The 17817-nt window shown below is 33.8% G+C and overlaps 1 protein-coding gene across 4 annotated transcripts in view; it reads right to left on the bottom strand.

The window, feature by feature from the left end:
* Nucleotides 1-17817, bottom strand: part of EPHA7 (EPH receptor A7) — a 182848-nt gene that overhangs the window by 126153 nt on the left and 38878 nt on the right. For all 4 annotated transcript variants that reach the window (XM_058175230.1, XM_058175240.1, XM_058175256.1 and 1 more), the window contains exon 4: nt 263-418. In XM_058175230.1, coding sequence (XP_058031213.1) covers nt 263-418 — 156 coding nt within the window. The remainder of the gene's footprint in view (nt 1-262; nt 419-17817) is intronic.

The following is a 17817-nucleotide window of genomic DNA, read 5'->3' as shown; positions in this document are numbered from 1 at the left end:
ATATATCATGCTGAAAATATCTATAAGAATCATATTCTCCTTTCAGTTATGTGTTTATTCAGCGTCTGCCGAAAAACATAGCCGTTAAATTTATTAGACTCTACATTGTTTCTTTCTAACTTTCTCCCTTTTGCTATTTTGCAAAATGCATTTGAAAATGCTTCTACTGTTGCTTTGTGTCCAATACAGAACTAAATGGGAGAAGTGGAAATCAATGATTGTGACTGGCTAAGCAATAGGAAGCAACTGAAGAATAACTCACTTGTGCATGCAACATATGGTGGATCAGTAGGTGCTCTATAATAGCTGTCTTCACAATCACATCGCGAAGATCCTTCCCTGTCTGAAAAACTGTGCATTGGGCAGCGGGAACACTGCAAATCTTGTGAAGATGACTTATAGAATCCACGTCCGCAGGCTAAGAAAGAAGGAAACAAAACAGGCATCATTTTAAATATAACTTCTTTTACAGACACCTCAGTATTGGGTATAGAGAAAACATATGATATGTGCTCTTAATGAAGACATTCAAAACATTCACATTTTTGTCTGGAACTGGAATTCTATTATTTTAGAACTACCAGACTGCAAAAATCTGGATTCCAACAGATGGCCTTAAAATGGTAGGACTTTCTATATCACTTTCCTATCATCCGGTTCTCATTCAGACTTTTGCAGCCCAGGCTTATAGGTTTACTTGTACTTGTTAAATCAATTTATTTTATTTAATAAATTTATATCCAGTTGCATGACTGGATAAACAATATGTTTTTTTTTCATCAAAAACCTGTTTCCATATAATATAGATTATTAATTCTGGTTGTTTCACACATTTGTTGTAAGGATTTCCAAAACATTGTACTTGAAGACCTTATGCAATTTTCAAAAGTAGAATATGAAATTTTTCAGCATTTTTTATTAGCTTATATCCATCCTGAGATAACATGAATTTTAATATCAACTCTTCATTGCTATCACAATGAATTGCCTCACAATTCCATAAGCACAGAAATATTTTTTCAAAAAAGATTGTATTCCTGTAACTATTCTTTACATATTATCTTTATGCTAGTAATGACCTTATCTTTGAGATGTGAGTCTCATCCCTTCTACCATAGTAAAAGAAATATTCAATTTATAATCACCTGCAGTTTGTTCAGTTGGCTGAAACCATAATAAACAACTGTTGTGAAAAATATTTGGAGGGACAAGCTGCAAGTGAACAGTCTTTTGAAGACTCAGCCTGGCTGCTTGGAGGAATCTTTCCCGGTATTCTGAACATGTATATGCATGCACAAAAGACAAATCCACCAGGACTGTTACTTAAGCAACACTCCAGGTAGGGTTCAGAGCAGCTCTTTGTTCATAGAGAATAAAGCAACCATGTATTGTTTTAAATATGTGTCCCTCATAACAATATTAACGGCCAACTAAGTTATCAAAGTAATGGAATCATGCTTAAACTGAATATATTAAGACAGGCCATTAACTAAACCATTATTTTCAAATTAGGAGGCAAGTGCAAGAAAAATGCATTGGCCATGCCAGTCTTTAGCTTCTTGTAGTAGTCACTATCACTACAATTGTACAAAGATAACAGAACATGTTCTGTGAAATTTAATATTTTAATATTTTGTTTTCCCCAAAATAAGACATCCCCTGATAATAAGCCCAAATGGGCTTTTGAGTGCATGGCAATAAGGCCAAGCACTTATTTCAGGGTTTAAAAAAAATATAAGACAGGGTCTTATATGGTATGTGTTTGTAGGTCTGTATGTAGGATGTGTGCCAAACTTCAGGAAATATGACTAGCTACTATACAATAATAACCGCCTCATTGTAAAATGTTTCTTTTTTTCATTCATTCATTTGTCCATTCATTCATTTATTCACTTTATACATCCACCTATCTCAAATTCCTGACAACTAACCACAGTAAAGAAAATCATTAAAACACACAACTATAAAAACAACACACACATTCAAAAGCTGAGGCACAACAATAAAAAATAGAACTAATATTAAGAAATCAGCATAACCATTACACAACCTAGATCTCCAAGCTAAATTGGTATGGAAGACATATTTACTGGACTCCTGAAAGAAAACAGTGCAGAAAAAAAGACCCAGAAATCTACAATAAGTGACTTAAGAGGGAATTAAGTCTGAACATGAGAATTAGTCACACTAATAATTTCAACTAGATAATCTTCCATATACTTCTTTGAAATGACAATAGTGTTTAAAAGCTATGTATGCTTCCATCAAAAAGTTAAACTGAATGCAAAAGTATACATAGGCCTTTTAATGGTTCTTCAGCAATAGTGTGAATGAAATTTTCAAATAGAACTATCTTCTGGCTGCACACCAGCAAAACGTTTGCTATCACCTGTCAAGTATTTCTCAGATATGTTTTTCTCTTTCCGGAGAATAATACTGGAACTGTCATATATATTCATAATGTCTATCAAAATTGACTCATTCACTATTGTTTACCCAACAGAGAAATGTCTCTGCCTGAAAAAGGTCTTGCTTTAGTTTTACATTTTAAAATGATGACTTGTAAATATCATAGTTTAATACACCAATTCTTTCATTATATATATATAATCACATTGACTGGATATGGGAAAAAACACATACACACGTGTGTGTGTCTGTGTGTGCGTGTGTGTTTCTGTGTGTCTGTGTGTCTTTTCCCATATCCAGTCAATTTTACTGACTATTACCTTTTTGCGCAAACATATCAAGTCTTCATAGGTATATTCAAATCATCAAGTGATGACAAAGTTAATATATATGCAAATCTCCACCATGGCAATCAGTTCACAAAAGTCTATGGCATAACTAAATTAAACTGGCAGCACAATCCTATAGATGTCAATTCAGAAGGTCTATTACATTCACTGGTTCTTACCTCTAAGTAAGCAGATTAACAAAGCAATTTTAATTTAAAGACATGATGACTGAAGAGCTTAGAATGAAAATAAATGTTAAGTCACATCTACTAAGAGAAAGCACTTAGGACACCAGAACTTCGCCTGCAAAATGGTCTATTGTTCAAAATATGCCAGTCAAGGCATGAAAAGAGCAGAGGGGAGGATAAATGAGGAGTCAGATTATATCTCATACCAGCTGCCATTCACAGAATTTTAGGCCAGGAAGAAAAGACCTAACAGTTCCCAGCACTTTTAATCTAAGAGGAGCTCAGAAATGAAACTGGGGGAAAAAAACTATTTACTAATTTAAATCATGACTATTCTGAAACAGTTGAGGTTAGCATAAATTCAGTTAGGTCAGGAATTTGTTTGATCGCTTAAGACTGGGTCAAACTCAATTCTTAACATTATCATTTTTATAGACCAATGGGAAACAGTTGTTTATACACATAGGAAATATGCATTAAAAATAGCCTATGTTACAATTGTCTACATTCTACAAGCCATTGTCAATAGCAGATATTTTGCCACCGTTTTAGAGAAATTAATAGGCTTGGTTCTATTACCTATTTCAAATCATTATTACTTCTTGTTACTTGGTTATTTTTCCTGACTGCTATTTAATTTACTTATAATTTTGTTATATTGCTTTTAATCTGTTTTTAAGTATTGTCAGACATGCAATACAAATGAGAGTTCATTTAAATTTAGTACATATGTAAATAGTATGGATACAGCCTCCTGTTCCTGAAAACAAGTGAAGACTCTAATGATAGGTGCTATTCATTCCATACACCATTCAGCATAAAGTGGAACAGAGAAAAATTACATATAAGATACATCTGATTTTGGAATCTGGACAATCACAGCTTAATTCTATACCTGGATAGAAATCAATTAGTCAAGATGGAACTCCCCCCGCCCAAACACACACACAATTTGGGAAAAATTGAAATAGCAGTATGTCACGGTACACAAAACGAATAAATAAATGGTAAAATAAATAAATAAACTCAAAATTTGATTCCTGAAAGATTAAACAAAGTGTATATACTATTGAAAATAATAGCGCTAAGTTGTAAAATGTTGACATCTGATATAAATCACCAAATATGGAAAACACTAAAGTAAAATGGTATTTTAAAAGACTTTGTTGCAATATGTTTGAATAGGTCTGGCTAGTAATGGGTAATTGCTTTGAAAGGTGACTACGCCAGCGTCTAAACTATCAAAGGTTATTACCTATGGGGAAAATAACCTATATTATTCCTTTAAAAAAATAGTGTCAACCAAGTATAAATGTAAAACTATGAAAAAATTCATGTGTTGTTTTAAAAAAATAATATTAGTGTGTATGGAGAAGAGTGAATATAGGTGTTGGGTGGAGAGAGAGAGGGGTGAGGGAGGGAGGGAGAGAGAGAATGGGTGAGTTTAAAAACATTCTGGGATGAAATAACTGTATAGTAACACAGGACATAGGTTAAATCGAACTTGAACAGAAGGAGATTCTTTATGGTTGAGTTAAACAAAATTTTGATATCTGTGTGACAGGTTTATTTGCTGGAGGGGCTTCTAACAGAAATCCATAACTGTAAGGTTCCAAGTAGTAAAGCAAGAGTCACAGCACTGTGAAATGAAGCTGTCTCTATTAATTGCATACCCTGATCATCAGTGTAGTGTCTCAGTGTAGTGTTCAGCTGATAGTTTGTCAAATCTGCCTGGCTGAACTTGAGGATTTGGCAATGTCACTTAACACTAAGTATAACTTTGGGGGAAGGGGGACATAGCAAAAGCACCCATCTAAAATGAAAAAGCACTCACAGAGTAAAAACAGATGACAGATTGTGAAGACAAGAGAATCACAGATGGAGTCCGGGTGGAACAATGTATACATTTGGTTTACTTTCATAGTTAAACAAGGCCTACCTAGTAGGTAGAACATCCTGAAAGAAAACGTATTAGTGGTCTGTGTGAAAAAACAAAACTTTTTATGTTGGGGAAAGACTCCTGCATAAATAACAAAACATTGTAATGTCTTGTTTTTAAAAACAATGAAGCCCAAAACTTTGCAATGTATTCATAAAACATTTTAGCATATAATTGAGGTACTTAACAACTACTAAAATGTTCACAGGATTTTAATGCTACAGGGTTCTATGTTCCGTTTTGATAAAAATAAAATTATAATCACTATCAGACATTTAGATTTCCCCGTTTTAGATAATAGGCTATGCAAATTCAAGAAAGTAGCATCATTTTTCAATAACTATGTCATTTTCCAGAATAGATTAGCAGCCTTAGAAACTGTTCCTAATTGTCTCTGTCAGCCTGTACAGGAACAAACCCACTTTATTTAAATAATAATAAAAAAAGTGAAGGAGGCTTCATAGAGATTTCTGAGAGCAGCTTCTGAAGCAGTTATGTAATCCTAGAAACAACTTGGCCGCTTGAATAGGCTCATATATGTTCTGGATTACCATTCCAGAAGAGAGTATATATAGTCTTATTTATTTCATTTATTTCATTTATTTATTTTGTTACAACAATATATATAAGCACCACACAAAAAGATTATATAGTATAAAACATATATATGAGGAAATATTAGGAGATAATAACCAATAAAAAATAACCAATAAAAAATAGGAGCATATCTTTTTTAAAAAATAATGTTACTATCAAAAATTATTTACAACAGAACAATTGGAGGCAGATTAATTGAATGGATGGAAAGTGTAGTTTAGATCAGGGGTCTCCAACCTTGGCAACTTTAAGACTTGTGGACTTCAACTCCCAGAATTCCTCAGCCAGCTTTGCTGGTTTAGATTGTGTTTGCAAAGCACACACGGGAAGATCTCACTTATTTCTAGTGAGTATCTTCTCTACTGAATCTGCTTCTAGTTGAATTTTGGTAAGTGACTTGAACACACCAATCCACTGAAAAATCAAGGAAAAGATAAGACAGAATTGTTCAGAAGCTTTAGCTATTCGCCAGTCCACTTATTATACTATATTATTATATTGTCCAATATAATATATACACATATTTTGTGTTAAATTTGACAAAGAAATAAAGGGAGACTAAAAGGATGTAATCAATTGCATACAATGTTTAGTATGAAAAGCAGACATATTTAATCTAACTGAAAAAAATGGCTTGCAATTTATTTATATTCTGTATGAAATGTAAACATTCTGTTGCTTTTCATGTATTTTAAATGTCTTGATAGAACAGCCCAAAGACTAACTGTGTTATATTCTAACCGTACCAAACTATGGCTATGAATGGCAATATCTGTCATGGGAAGTTCCTGGAGATACAATGAACAATAGCTGTCAGGATTGTAAGAAAATACAAAGTTTATTAGGTAATGGAAGCAACACACTTGTTCCATTCAGTCAATGGTGGGAGAGCAAATTCTTCATGGTATGTCAATACTTATGGATTGTTTAGCATCCAGGTTTACAGTCCTGGGTTTCCACTATCTAGTTCCCATCTGGAGCCAGAAAACGACATCATGAGATTGGTATTTCTTTATTCATATAGAATAGAATAGAATAGAATAGAATAGAATAGAATAGAATAGAATAGAATAGAATAGAATAGAATAGAATTTTTTATTGGCCAAGTGTGATTGGACATACAAGGAATTTGTCTTAGTGCATATGCTCTCGGAGTACATAAAAGAAAAGATACATTTGTCAAGAATCATAAGGTACAATACTTAATGATAGTGATAGGAAAACAGTCAATATAAACCTTAAGGATACCAGCAACACCATCATACAGTGATAAGTGGGAGGAGATGGGTGATAGGAGCGATGAGATTAATAGTAATGCAGACTTACTAACTAGTTTGACAGTGTTGAGGGAATTATTTGTTTAGCAGAGTGATGGCGTTCGGGGAAAAACTGTTCTTGTGTCTAGTTGTTCTGGTGTGCAGTGCTCTATAGCATCGTTTTGAGGGTAGGAGTTGAAACAGTTTATGTTCCAGGATGTGAGGGGTCTGTAAACATTTTCACAACCCTTTTTTTGACTCATGCAGTATACAGGTCCTTAATGGAAGGCAGGTTGGTAGCAATTGTTTTTTCTGCAGTTCTAATTATCCTCTGAAGTCTGTGTCTTTCTTGTTGGGTTGCAGAACCAAACCAGACAGTTATAGAGGTGCAGATGACAGACTCAATAATTCCTCTGTAGTACTGTGTCAGCAGCTCCTTGGGCAGTTTGAGCTTTCTGAGTTGGCGTAGAAAGAATATTCTTTGTTGTGCTTTTTTGATGACATTTTTGATGTTAGGTGTCCATTTTATCAGTAAAAACATGTATATGATAACAAGGGGTACAGGTAGTCCTTGACTTGAGCCCAAAATTACTGTTGTTAAATGACACATTTGAATTTTGTCCCATTTTTATGATTTTTCTTGCTACATTCGTTAAAAACTCAATTGTTAAGTGATTCTGGCTTCCTCATTGAGTTTGCTTGTCAGGTTACAAAAAGTTATCACATGACACTGCAACCATCATAAATATGAGTCAGTTGCCAAGCATCCAAATTTTGATCATGTGACTATGGGGATGCTGCAATGGTCATAAGTGTGAAAACGGTCATAAGTAACTTTTTTCACTGCTGTTACAACTTCGAACGATCACTAACTGACATGTTTTAAATCACAAACTACCTGTATTTTCTGCTCCTCAAACTGCATGCCCTATGCAATATGAGTCAGAAGCTAATAATGTGACGAGGAAGAGAAAAGGTTTCCTTACATTGTTAGCAAAACAATAGAAAGGATATTTATATTGAAAGGGGGGTATTTGCATGTTGTTATCTCCTGAGATCAGAGAAAGCACACAAACCACTTAGGTTAGCTAGCAACAAGTTTGAGCAAAACATCAAAATAGTTAACTGGCGACATGGGATAAAAGGCAAGCAAAATCAGGGAGGGAATGGGATACACAGAGAGATGAAAGATGGCCAAAAGATAAAAAAGGAAAAAAGGCTTTAATAACAATCTAACTTATCTAAATCTGTTTATCAAAAAACTTCACAGAATAATAGCAAAAGTAATAGCACTTATACCACGTCACAGGTATATAAGCTTTACAGCCCCCTCTAAGCAGTTTACAGAGTCAGCATATTGCCCCCCAACAATCTGGGTCCTCATTTTACCGACCTCAGAAGGATGGAAAGCTGAGTCAACCTTGAGCCTGGTGAGATTCAAACTGCCAAATTGCAGGCAGCCGGCAGTCAGCAGAAGTCGCCTGCAGTACTGCATTCTAACCACTGTGCCACTGCAGCTCTTATAAGAGACATTGGAAATACAGTTATTTTATTTTATACAACAGCCATAGAATAAAAAAGGAAAGTAGGATACCAGTTGATCATACTGGTGTGATGGATAGGGAAGATGTATTCACTAGTGTGGTCCATTTTATCCTCACAGGCTATTCTTAAATACAGGTAGTTCTTACAACTACAATTAGGACCAGAATTTCTGCTGCTAAGGAAAGCAGTTGTTGAGTCAGGTCCAAATTAATTACCTTTTTTTTCAAAGTTGTTAAGTGAATCATGAAGTCATTAAGCAAATCTAGTTTCCTCCATTGACTTGGTTTGTCAGAAGCTGGTTGGGAAGATTGCAAACAGCAACTGCATGACCCCAAGACATTGCAATTGTTCTAAATGCATGCTGATTACAAAGCACCCGAATTCTGATCACATGACAATAGTGGTACTATGATGGTCATAATTTCAAGGATGGTTATAGGTATTTTTTTCAGTGTCATTGTAACTTCAAACAGTCATTAAAGAAATGGCTGTAACTCTATTAGCCTATTATAATTTATGCTTCCAATACGGCCTTTAACAATGTAACTGCCATTTTAATACAGCACTGAAGCCAATGAAGATGCTTTATCCTAGCTGCTATTAAATTCTTTGCCCCAAATCTGCTGCCCAGCTATGTTATGCAACATTAACATAGCTGGGATCTGATTCTAGTTTTGATAAATTGCAGTCTGGGTTTCTGAAAATTGTCATTTATGACACCCAGATGTGTGTCCGGTACAGCATACAAACTGGTCAAGGCTCACCAAGATGGAGGCAAGGAATTGGCAATTAATTCTACTTATACGGATAAAAATCAGCTTCTCTAAATGGGTTGATTTTCCTAATTAAAAGGGATAAATGTTAAACTAGAAAGTGGATGCATGTGATGAGTACAATAGCCTAATTGGTCTGTCTCCTGAGTTTCTGCTCAATTAGGGTTTGGCTATGGCCAATGAATTAATTTGCTGACAGATTGGAGACAAAGAGTTGCAATATGAGCTGAGCCATATTACAAAGATTCCCTAGTCACTGAGGGTAATAGAGGCTCACCACCTCCAAAATATTTGTATTCTCATACTTATTCCAATTACATAAATGCTTTTGTTTTTTACCAGTTCTTGCTTTAAAACTCCTTTCTATAAGGCTCAAAAAAAAAAAATCAGTATCCAAGATACAGTGACTATGCAGATCAGGTAGAACGTGTTTGTGTTTTTTGCTCTGAAAGGATAGCTATTCCAATCATTATTAAATAGGTGCCCTGGTTACCCTGAGGAATTTAATACAAGTTATAGTTCACATACTTTATATGTTATTCTGTGTCAAAATTTTGCTGCATAGACACAGGGGTATACACTGAGATCACCAACACAGGAGATAATGAATAGCTATAGACAGCATTGTTCAATGTTTTCAGTGTTTTACTTTATTCATTATACTAGAAAATTTTAAGTTTCTGATTTAATTTTAATTTTTTTAAAAAATAAATTTTCTAGCTTTTTGTTCCATGACACTGATTTTTTTTTTAAATTCAGCAATATTTTGTTAATTATTGACCATATTTAGAATTCTATTCTTTAAAAAATATTTCAAAGACTGCATTTCTGATATTCAGATTTCTTATAATCCAGATTCTCTGACAAAGAGCATTGCAAATTATCAGATACTTATGGGCATTGTTGCTTGATCACAGTTTCTGAATTTATGAATATTTCATAAATATTCTTAATAATGAATAATGTGTATGGATGGAGGGAAAACAGATGATCCAAGAAAAATTGTAAAATTTGTAAAATTGACTAGATATGGGAAAAGGCACACACACACATACACACACACACATACACGTATATACATACATACATATTCAAGAAAGAATGGGAGAATATTTTATCAATCAATGCCTTTTTCAATGGAATACGCATAACATGGAAAGTAAAATTAATTTACTAAATTAAATCACTGTTCTATTTTACAATCTCTGTGGATTACAGATAGGCAGCAAGTTTCAATTTTTTTGCTACATGAAAATAATTTATATTTATTCTTAACAAAAATAAACAATGATACCATATATCACAAATACTGCATTTAAGGGATTACACCCTCGGCACTTGGTCCAGACAGATTAAAAACAATCTAGGCACAGGTTCTGTACCAAAGAGGCCATGTAGCTTCAGTTCATGCTCTATCAAATGATGTTCTTCATATCTAATCTAATAACTACTGTTCAACTCAGTGCCATTAAGCACTAATATAGCATCTGTCATTCAAGAGAACTGCAATAGAAATCATCTTCAGACAGTACAAGGAAACCGCGCGCGCACGCACACACACACACACATATATATACACACATACATACATACATAATACATACATACATATCCACTAAGTTATATCCTAATCTACACAGTGTTTTTCAAAAAAACAAATGATTTAGGCTTACGTATCAGCCAGCGAAAGCTGATCCATTAGAAATTTTATTTTAAATGTAGGAATATGATGGCTAAGCAAAATCAATCAATTTACTTATTTATTTATTTATTTAATCAAATTTTTATACCGCCATATCTCCCGAAGGACTCAGGGCGGTTTACAGCCTGATAAAAACACAAGAATAAATACACAGTAAAAACAGTATTTAAAAAACTTATTGAATTAGGCCAAATTTAAAATTATAATTAAAATAATAGAAACCCCATTTAAAAACTAAATTTAGAAATTAAAATTAAAATCCTAGGCCAGTCCTGCGCAGATAAATAGGTGTGTCTTAAGCTCGCGGCGAAAGGTTTGAAGGTCAGGAAGTTGGCAGAGTCCTGGGGGAAGTTCATTCCAGAGGGTGGGAGCCCCCACAAAGAAGGCCCTTCCCCTGGGTGTCGCCAGCCGGCACTGCCTGGTGGACGGCACCCTAAGGAGTCCCTCTCTGTGAGAGCGTACGGGTCGGTGGGAGGCAATCGGTGGCAGTAGGCGGTCCCATAATTAGTTCAAAGCAAAAGATAGTTTCTGGAATTACTTCCTATCTCTTTACTAGAAGTGACCCTAGGCTTATCTGTACTGGGAAGCAATCATATGGAATGCATATGTTTTATTCTGGCTTTTGTGAGAGGGAAGGAGAAGATAGCAGAATAGATGCATTGGTTATCACTTATTAAGGAAGCATTAAGGGTTGTGTGTATGTGTGTAGGCTATCCCTACCCGTAAGAAAGATAGATAGATAGACAGACAGACAGACAGACAGATCCAACCGGGGTGAAATCTAAAAATTTTCCCTACCGGTTCTGTGAGCGTGGCTTAATTGGTGGGCGTGGCTTGGTGGTCAGATGACTGGGTGGGCGTGGCCAATAACAATAAATAATAAAAATAATAAACAATGTATACAAAACAATAAGAGGTACCAAAAACCAACTTTCACACTTTACACACACACAACACAACACAACTGACTCACACACAATGTAAAAGCAGCTGCACTTCATGCAAAATGGCCCCTGCAACAAGCAGGAACCTCACACTTTCACATTTTACACACACAGAACACAATTGACACACACACACACACACACAAAATGCCACATACAGCTTTGTGAGATTCTGTGTGTTTGTGTAGTTAGAGTGAAACACTACAGAAACACACCAAATCTCAGAAAGCTGCACAAATATTTTATTTTATTATTTTATTTATTTATTTATTTAGATCAGGATTCTCCAACCTTAATAACTTTAAGGTTTGTGGACTTCAACTCCCAGAGTTCCTCATTCAGCAAAGCAGGCAGTCAAAGCAGGCTGTAATCAGTAGCTGAAGTAAAGCATGGAGTTGCCAGCCCGAAAGGAGCAGTAATTATAGGTAAGTGAGGAGGGGGCATTGGATGAGCATGGGTGGGGGCTCTTGTAAGTGGGGGCTGTTAAAAATATTTTTAAAAGCCTGTGAGGATCAGGAAACTTATCTGGGATCGCTAGAGGAAAAAAAGATCTTAAAAGCTCCTCTGACGATCTCAGCTGAAGTTCCCTCATAGCAGCCCAGAACCTCTTAAAATAGTTGTTTTAACAAGCTCTTCAGGAAAAGGTTCAACAACCTTTTAAAGGTTCTGGTGATGAGGAACTCAGGTGAGATCGCCAGAGGAGCCTTTTAAAACTTTTTTTAAAAACGTTTTTTAAAAAAGAGTTTAAAGGCTCTGCCGATCTCAGCTAAGCCGCGGGATCCTCAAATGCTTTTTTTTTACTTTTATGTTTTCGGCTGAAGAAAAACTGCTTTTAAAAGTTTTTTTAAAAAAACTCTGCTGATGGTCCGGCTGAGCAGAGGCAGGGGGCGGGGCCAGGGATTTTTGCTACTGGTCCTCCAAACCAGCAGCCGGATTGGGCGAGCTGGTCCAAACCGGGAGCATTTCACCCCTGGATCCAACCCATTTTTAAGTCTTTCATTTGCCTTCACATATTCATTTTCCAAAATTCCACAAAGATGGGTAAAGTGGAAAGGAAAAGTAGCATTAAATAATTTATGCCAATGCTTAATGTTTTAAATAAACTATTTGTGTATAATGACATTCATATATATAAACACAGAAATATTCAAATTATTACAAAAAATTCTTGTATAAAATGTGGGGGGAACTGCTTACTGCTTTTAGTTAATACTAGCAAGAAAAAAAGTTTCTGTTCCTTCAGATTCTGAAATCCTGTCTTAAACTTTATATAAAATTATATAAGGAAAACTGAAATAATCAGTACAAATTCTTTTCTAGACCATACTCACATAGCAATATATAAAGCTGGAGATTTCACAGTCTCAGCGTCAGCTGAAAGCATGAAAAAACAGAATCTCAGCAAGCCCTAATTATCACAAGAATCGTTCTGCTTCAGGTTTTTTTATTATACCTATAAATCTTGATATGTGAAATAAAAAAGGGTTTCCTCACAAATCAGCATTTTCTTCTTTGTTCAACAGAAACTTCTAAAACATTTCAAAGTTATTCAATAGACTTCAGGGATTGCAGGCCATTTGCATTACTGTTAAGTTTTGGTCCTTCCTCTGTTCTTAAAAAAGCCTATATATTTGTTATTATAAATAACATAATAGTATTATATTCAGTACTAGAATTTGTTTAATGCCTGAAATAAAATAAAATTCCAGTTTTAAGAGTCAGAAATTTTAAAATTTCCCACTCATTTAGTAAAACACCCATCATAAGTAAATAGAACCTTTTTCCCTAAATTTTTTGTACTGTTGTTAGATATTGTAATTCCTAAAAAACATGAGGTTTGATGAAGATATGAAAAGATCTTATGTTAATAGTTAAATAGCATTTCCTAGGATCACTTTTTATAAGTATTTTTTATGCAGGAGGAGTTCACATATTATTCTAACTAGCAACAAGTTCAGCCATTACATGCAATAGGGAAGGACCTGTTTTATTCAAAAATTCTCCAGTTTCTGTAGCATAAAAACAAAAGTTAGACTCTTTTTGGGTTAATTTATTTCTATTTCTTTAGAAAAACACTTCAGCTATAAAAAAGGATTAGCTTATTAATGTGCTACTAAAATCACTATGCATTGTTCCTGTCTTGAAAACTTGACATGGAAAATTAGACAATGCATATAATGATTTCTTTAACAATTTAAATAGTTTGCTAATGACAGAAATATAAAATCTTGACTTTTTTGTTTAAAAAAATGGTGCTGGCTTTGACATTCCTCCCACATAAAATTCTCTCTGAACTTTTTCTCCATTTTCAAACATACATAAAAAGATGAGGAATAAAGTTTATTCACTGCTTTTAATTTTTATCTTGTCACAATCTCCTGGCTGTCAACCGTGGAATCCTGACACTGGTATCACAATTTATTACAATTTTATGAATTTATAAATTAAATACACCCAATAACAGTAAAAGAGATACATGGTATCTTTTTTCTTGGATGGATGGAAGAATGAAAAGATAGATGGCCGGAATCAAACAGCACACACTACAGGACACATGGAGAGATTTGCATACTGAACTCAAAATACTAAGCATAGATAATACTCTTGCCTCCTATTTTCTCCACAACTAAAACTAAAACATCATAGAAACCAAAAACTCTTTAAACAGGGCATCTTTAAACATAGTTGCCTCAATCCTAAAACATGTAGACTTTATTAACAAGTAATAAACATGCTAACAAAACTTTAAACATAACTTTTTAAACATCTTGGACAAGATACCATTGTACTATCGCACAAAGTGATTTTGTGTTAAATTATTTTAATTTAAACTATTTTACTGCCAAATATGAGTAGAATAAAAAACTAGGAATACTCTTATCGTAGAATATAAATTAATTTAAATTAAATAGAAATTTCTGCTGCTGTGGATCAGTATCATGAATATAGAGAAGAAGTTAATAAAATTGAGATGTGAGAGTTTACCTGTTGCCAGATTATTTGATTGGCATTTCAATAATGCTTGATTGCATTTACCATGCCTCTTTAGCCCTAACTCACCACTGCCTTTTCAAAATGAGTTTTATTTAGAGATTAAAAAGAAGGACCAGACAGGTATCCTGAGATATTTTTTCCATTCCAATTGTATAAATGAAGACCTCCAACACATTAACTTTATGCTAGAGACACTCAATATTCCATCAGCCTGTGTAGAAATAAGCACCATTTAATTTTAGCAGATTTATTTACTCCACCTCTCAAAACAAAAAGAAAAAAGAATGTAAATCGCCATAAAATGAAATAATGATTTAACAACCTAGTCTTGTAGCTTATTATCGGAACTTTATTTATGGAATGAATTATATGAATATTGCTTATAATTTATAAACTTTAACATCACGATGGAAAAATAGAAGAAATGCAAATTAAATTTTAAAAATGGAATAAAAAGATGATTAAAGAGGAGTAACAATGTACAACACATGTTACATATATTGGAGAAGCTAGGTATTTCATCAAGATAAAAACTACTTTTCTTATATATGTTGTGTTTCATACTAATATACCTTTGAAAACAAAACCAGTATAATTAAAACTCATATTTATTAAACTAAGTATCAATGCAATAAATGTGGTTAACATAATTTGGAACCTTTTTTCTGAATTTCAGATACTTTGAAATCAGAATGAGCTTTGAGCACTTCTTGTACACTTCTTTATCCTGCCCTCTGCCTCATCCCCCTTTTTTGATAGGTATATTTCAAACATTTATCCAACATTTGTTGGATAAATGGATATTTAATTTGGAAGTTACAAGAATCTGAACCTTTCTCCAAATACCCTAATGTATTAAGGAAGTATTAATTTTTCACCATGCTAAAGACACAATATACTTGGAAGACTATTAACTATAATCTGAAAATGCCTGAAGATGTTTTGTATTCAGTTATCAATTAAAAATATTTTTGCAACTTTACTACTTGCTCAGTAGTTTATTTATAAACTTTAACAAGTATTCATTCCATTAGTAACATTAACATTTTTGTATTTTATCTGAAATGACTGTGTAAAAAATTATTTGAAAATAGATGTGAAAGTAAATAAGTTGGGGTGAAATTTATGCCTAAAGTCCCTCTCCCCGTCCCGCCCCCGTATATTTTCAACCATTCTACACAGACCTTTCTCTGCCTGTGTCAAAACTACGTAACGAAATCTGACTTTCGGCTATGTCACTATTTCATACCCATATAAACAGCAAACTTAAAGTGATGATTAATATTGTATCTCCATATTAATAATCCACACTGCAATGAGATCAATACAATGTAATCCTATTTGTAAATGTAAAGTCATAAATTATTTAATGCTTGACTCATAATTTTAGCAAAAGGAAGAAATAGCTGAAATATACAATAAAAAACTGGTATCCTAAGCTATTTTTAATCTATTTATGCCCTAGTATGTTAATACCACTCATTTATCACAAGATAGTAACATGTATGCTGACCTAGCAATATAGCTTATTGCAATAGCGCAACAGATACTCACTAATAGCTCAAAGTGTTCTTAACACATCGTAGTGAGAATAAACATACAATGTGTTTTTAATGAGTTTAAAATGGGTTACTTTTCTGCAGCATCAGAAATGTTCTTAACTTTCAGACATACAGCGCACATTAGAAACTTTGTATGTTCTTTTTAATCCTAAGAATAAGAAATAATAAGTCATACCGCTTCTAGGCCTTATTTTTTTTTTTTTATATAAAAAAGTTTTATTTTTACAATCTTATCAAATAATTCATCCAATGTACAGTTATATACAATTAGTCGGGCCTGCCCAGTCACCACCCCCCTTTTTAACCTTCTTCCCTCTTCTACCTTCTTTTACTTTCCAAACCTTCCTCTCCTTCTCTTATCTACCTCCTCTCCTCCCTCCACCCTACACTCTTCTCCCTCTTCTACCCCTCTTCCTTCCTCTTCTCCTCTTTCCTACCTCCTACTCTCTCTTTTTTCCCTCCCCACCGTTCTAAAATGGCAACTGGTCAGTCCCGACCCTACATTAATTATATTTATACATCTTCAATTATCCCTGTACATTAACCATCACTCCATCACTAACCTCAACCCCCAATTCCTTCCCTTTACCCCCACCCCCCACCCCGACTTCCCAGAACAAAATGCAGGGTATCAAAACTAACAATCATAATCTAAAATAATTCCTAAATTATAATCTCTAGTCTCTCCACGCTTATTCACACTCTCAATTCCCCTCTCCTTCAAAAATATATCTAATACAAATTATTTCCTAAATTTACTCATATGCTATTTGATATTTTTTTATCTGATACTTATTTTGAATATAATCAATCCACATTTTCCATTCTAAAATATATTTTTCTTGTGTATAGTCTTTCAAGTAAGCAGAGATTTTGCCATTTCTGCCAGATTTGATACTTTAAGAGTCCATTCTTCAATTGTAGGTAATTCTTCTTTCTTCCAATATTGAGCAATCAAAAGTCTTGCGGCTGTTATTAAGTTCAGAATCAATTTAGTCTCTATAGCTGTACAATCCATAATTATTCCTAGTAAAAAGAACTGCGGGGTAAACTTAATCTTCTTTTCCAAAATATTCTGCATGATCCACCATACTTTAATCCAAAATGCCTGAAGATGTTTTGTATTCAGTTATCAATTAAAATATTTTGCAACTTTACTACTTGCTCAGTAGTTTATTTATAAACTTTAACAAGTATTCATTCCATTAGTAACATTAACATTTTTGTATTTTATCTGAAATGACTGTGTAAAAAATTATTTGAAAATATATGTGAAAGTAAATAAGTTGGGGTGAAATTTATGCCTAAAGTCCCTCTCCCCGTCCCGCCCCCGTATATTTTCAACCATTCTACACAGACCTTTCTCTGCCTATGTCAAAACTACGTAACGAAATCTGACTTTCGGCTATGTCACTATTTCATACCCATATAAACAGCAAACTTAAAGTGATGATTAATATTGTATCTCCATATTAATAATCCACACTGCAATGAGATCAATACAATGTAATCCTATTTGTAAATGTAAAGTCATAAATTATTTAATGCTTGACTCATAATTTTAGCAAAAGGAAGAAAT

The sequence above is a fragment of the Ahaetulla prasina genome, chromosome 1, assembly GCF_028640845.1.
Source record: "Ahaetulla prasina isolate Xishuangbanna chromosome 1, ASM2864084v1, whole genome shotgun sequence".
Classification (NCBI taxonomy): domain Eukaryota; kingdom Metazoa; phylum Chordata; class Lepidosauria; order Squamata; family Colubridae; genus Ahaetulla; species Ahaetulla prasina.
This window is presented reverse-complemented; position numbering and strand designations above follow the sequence as displayed.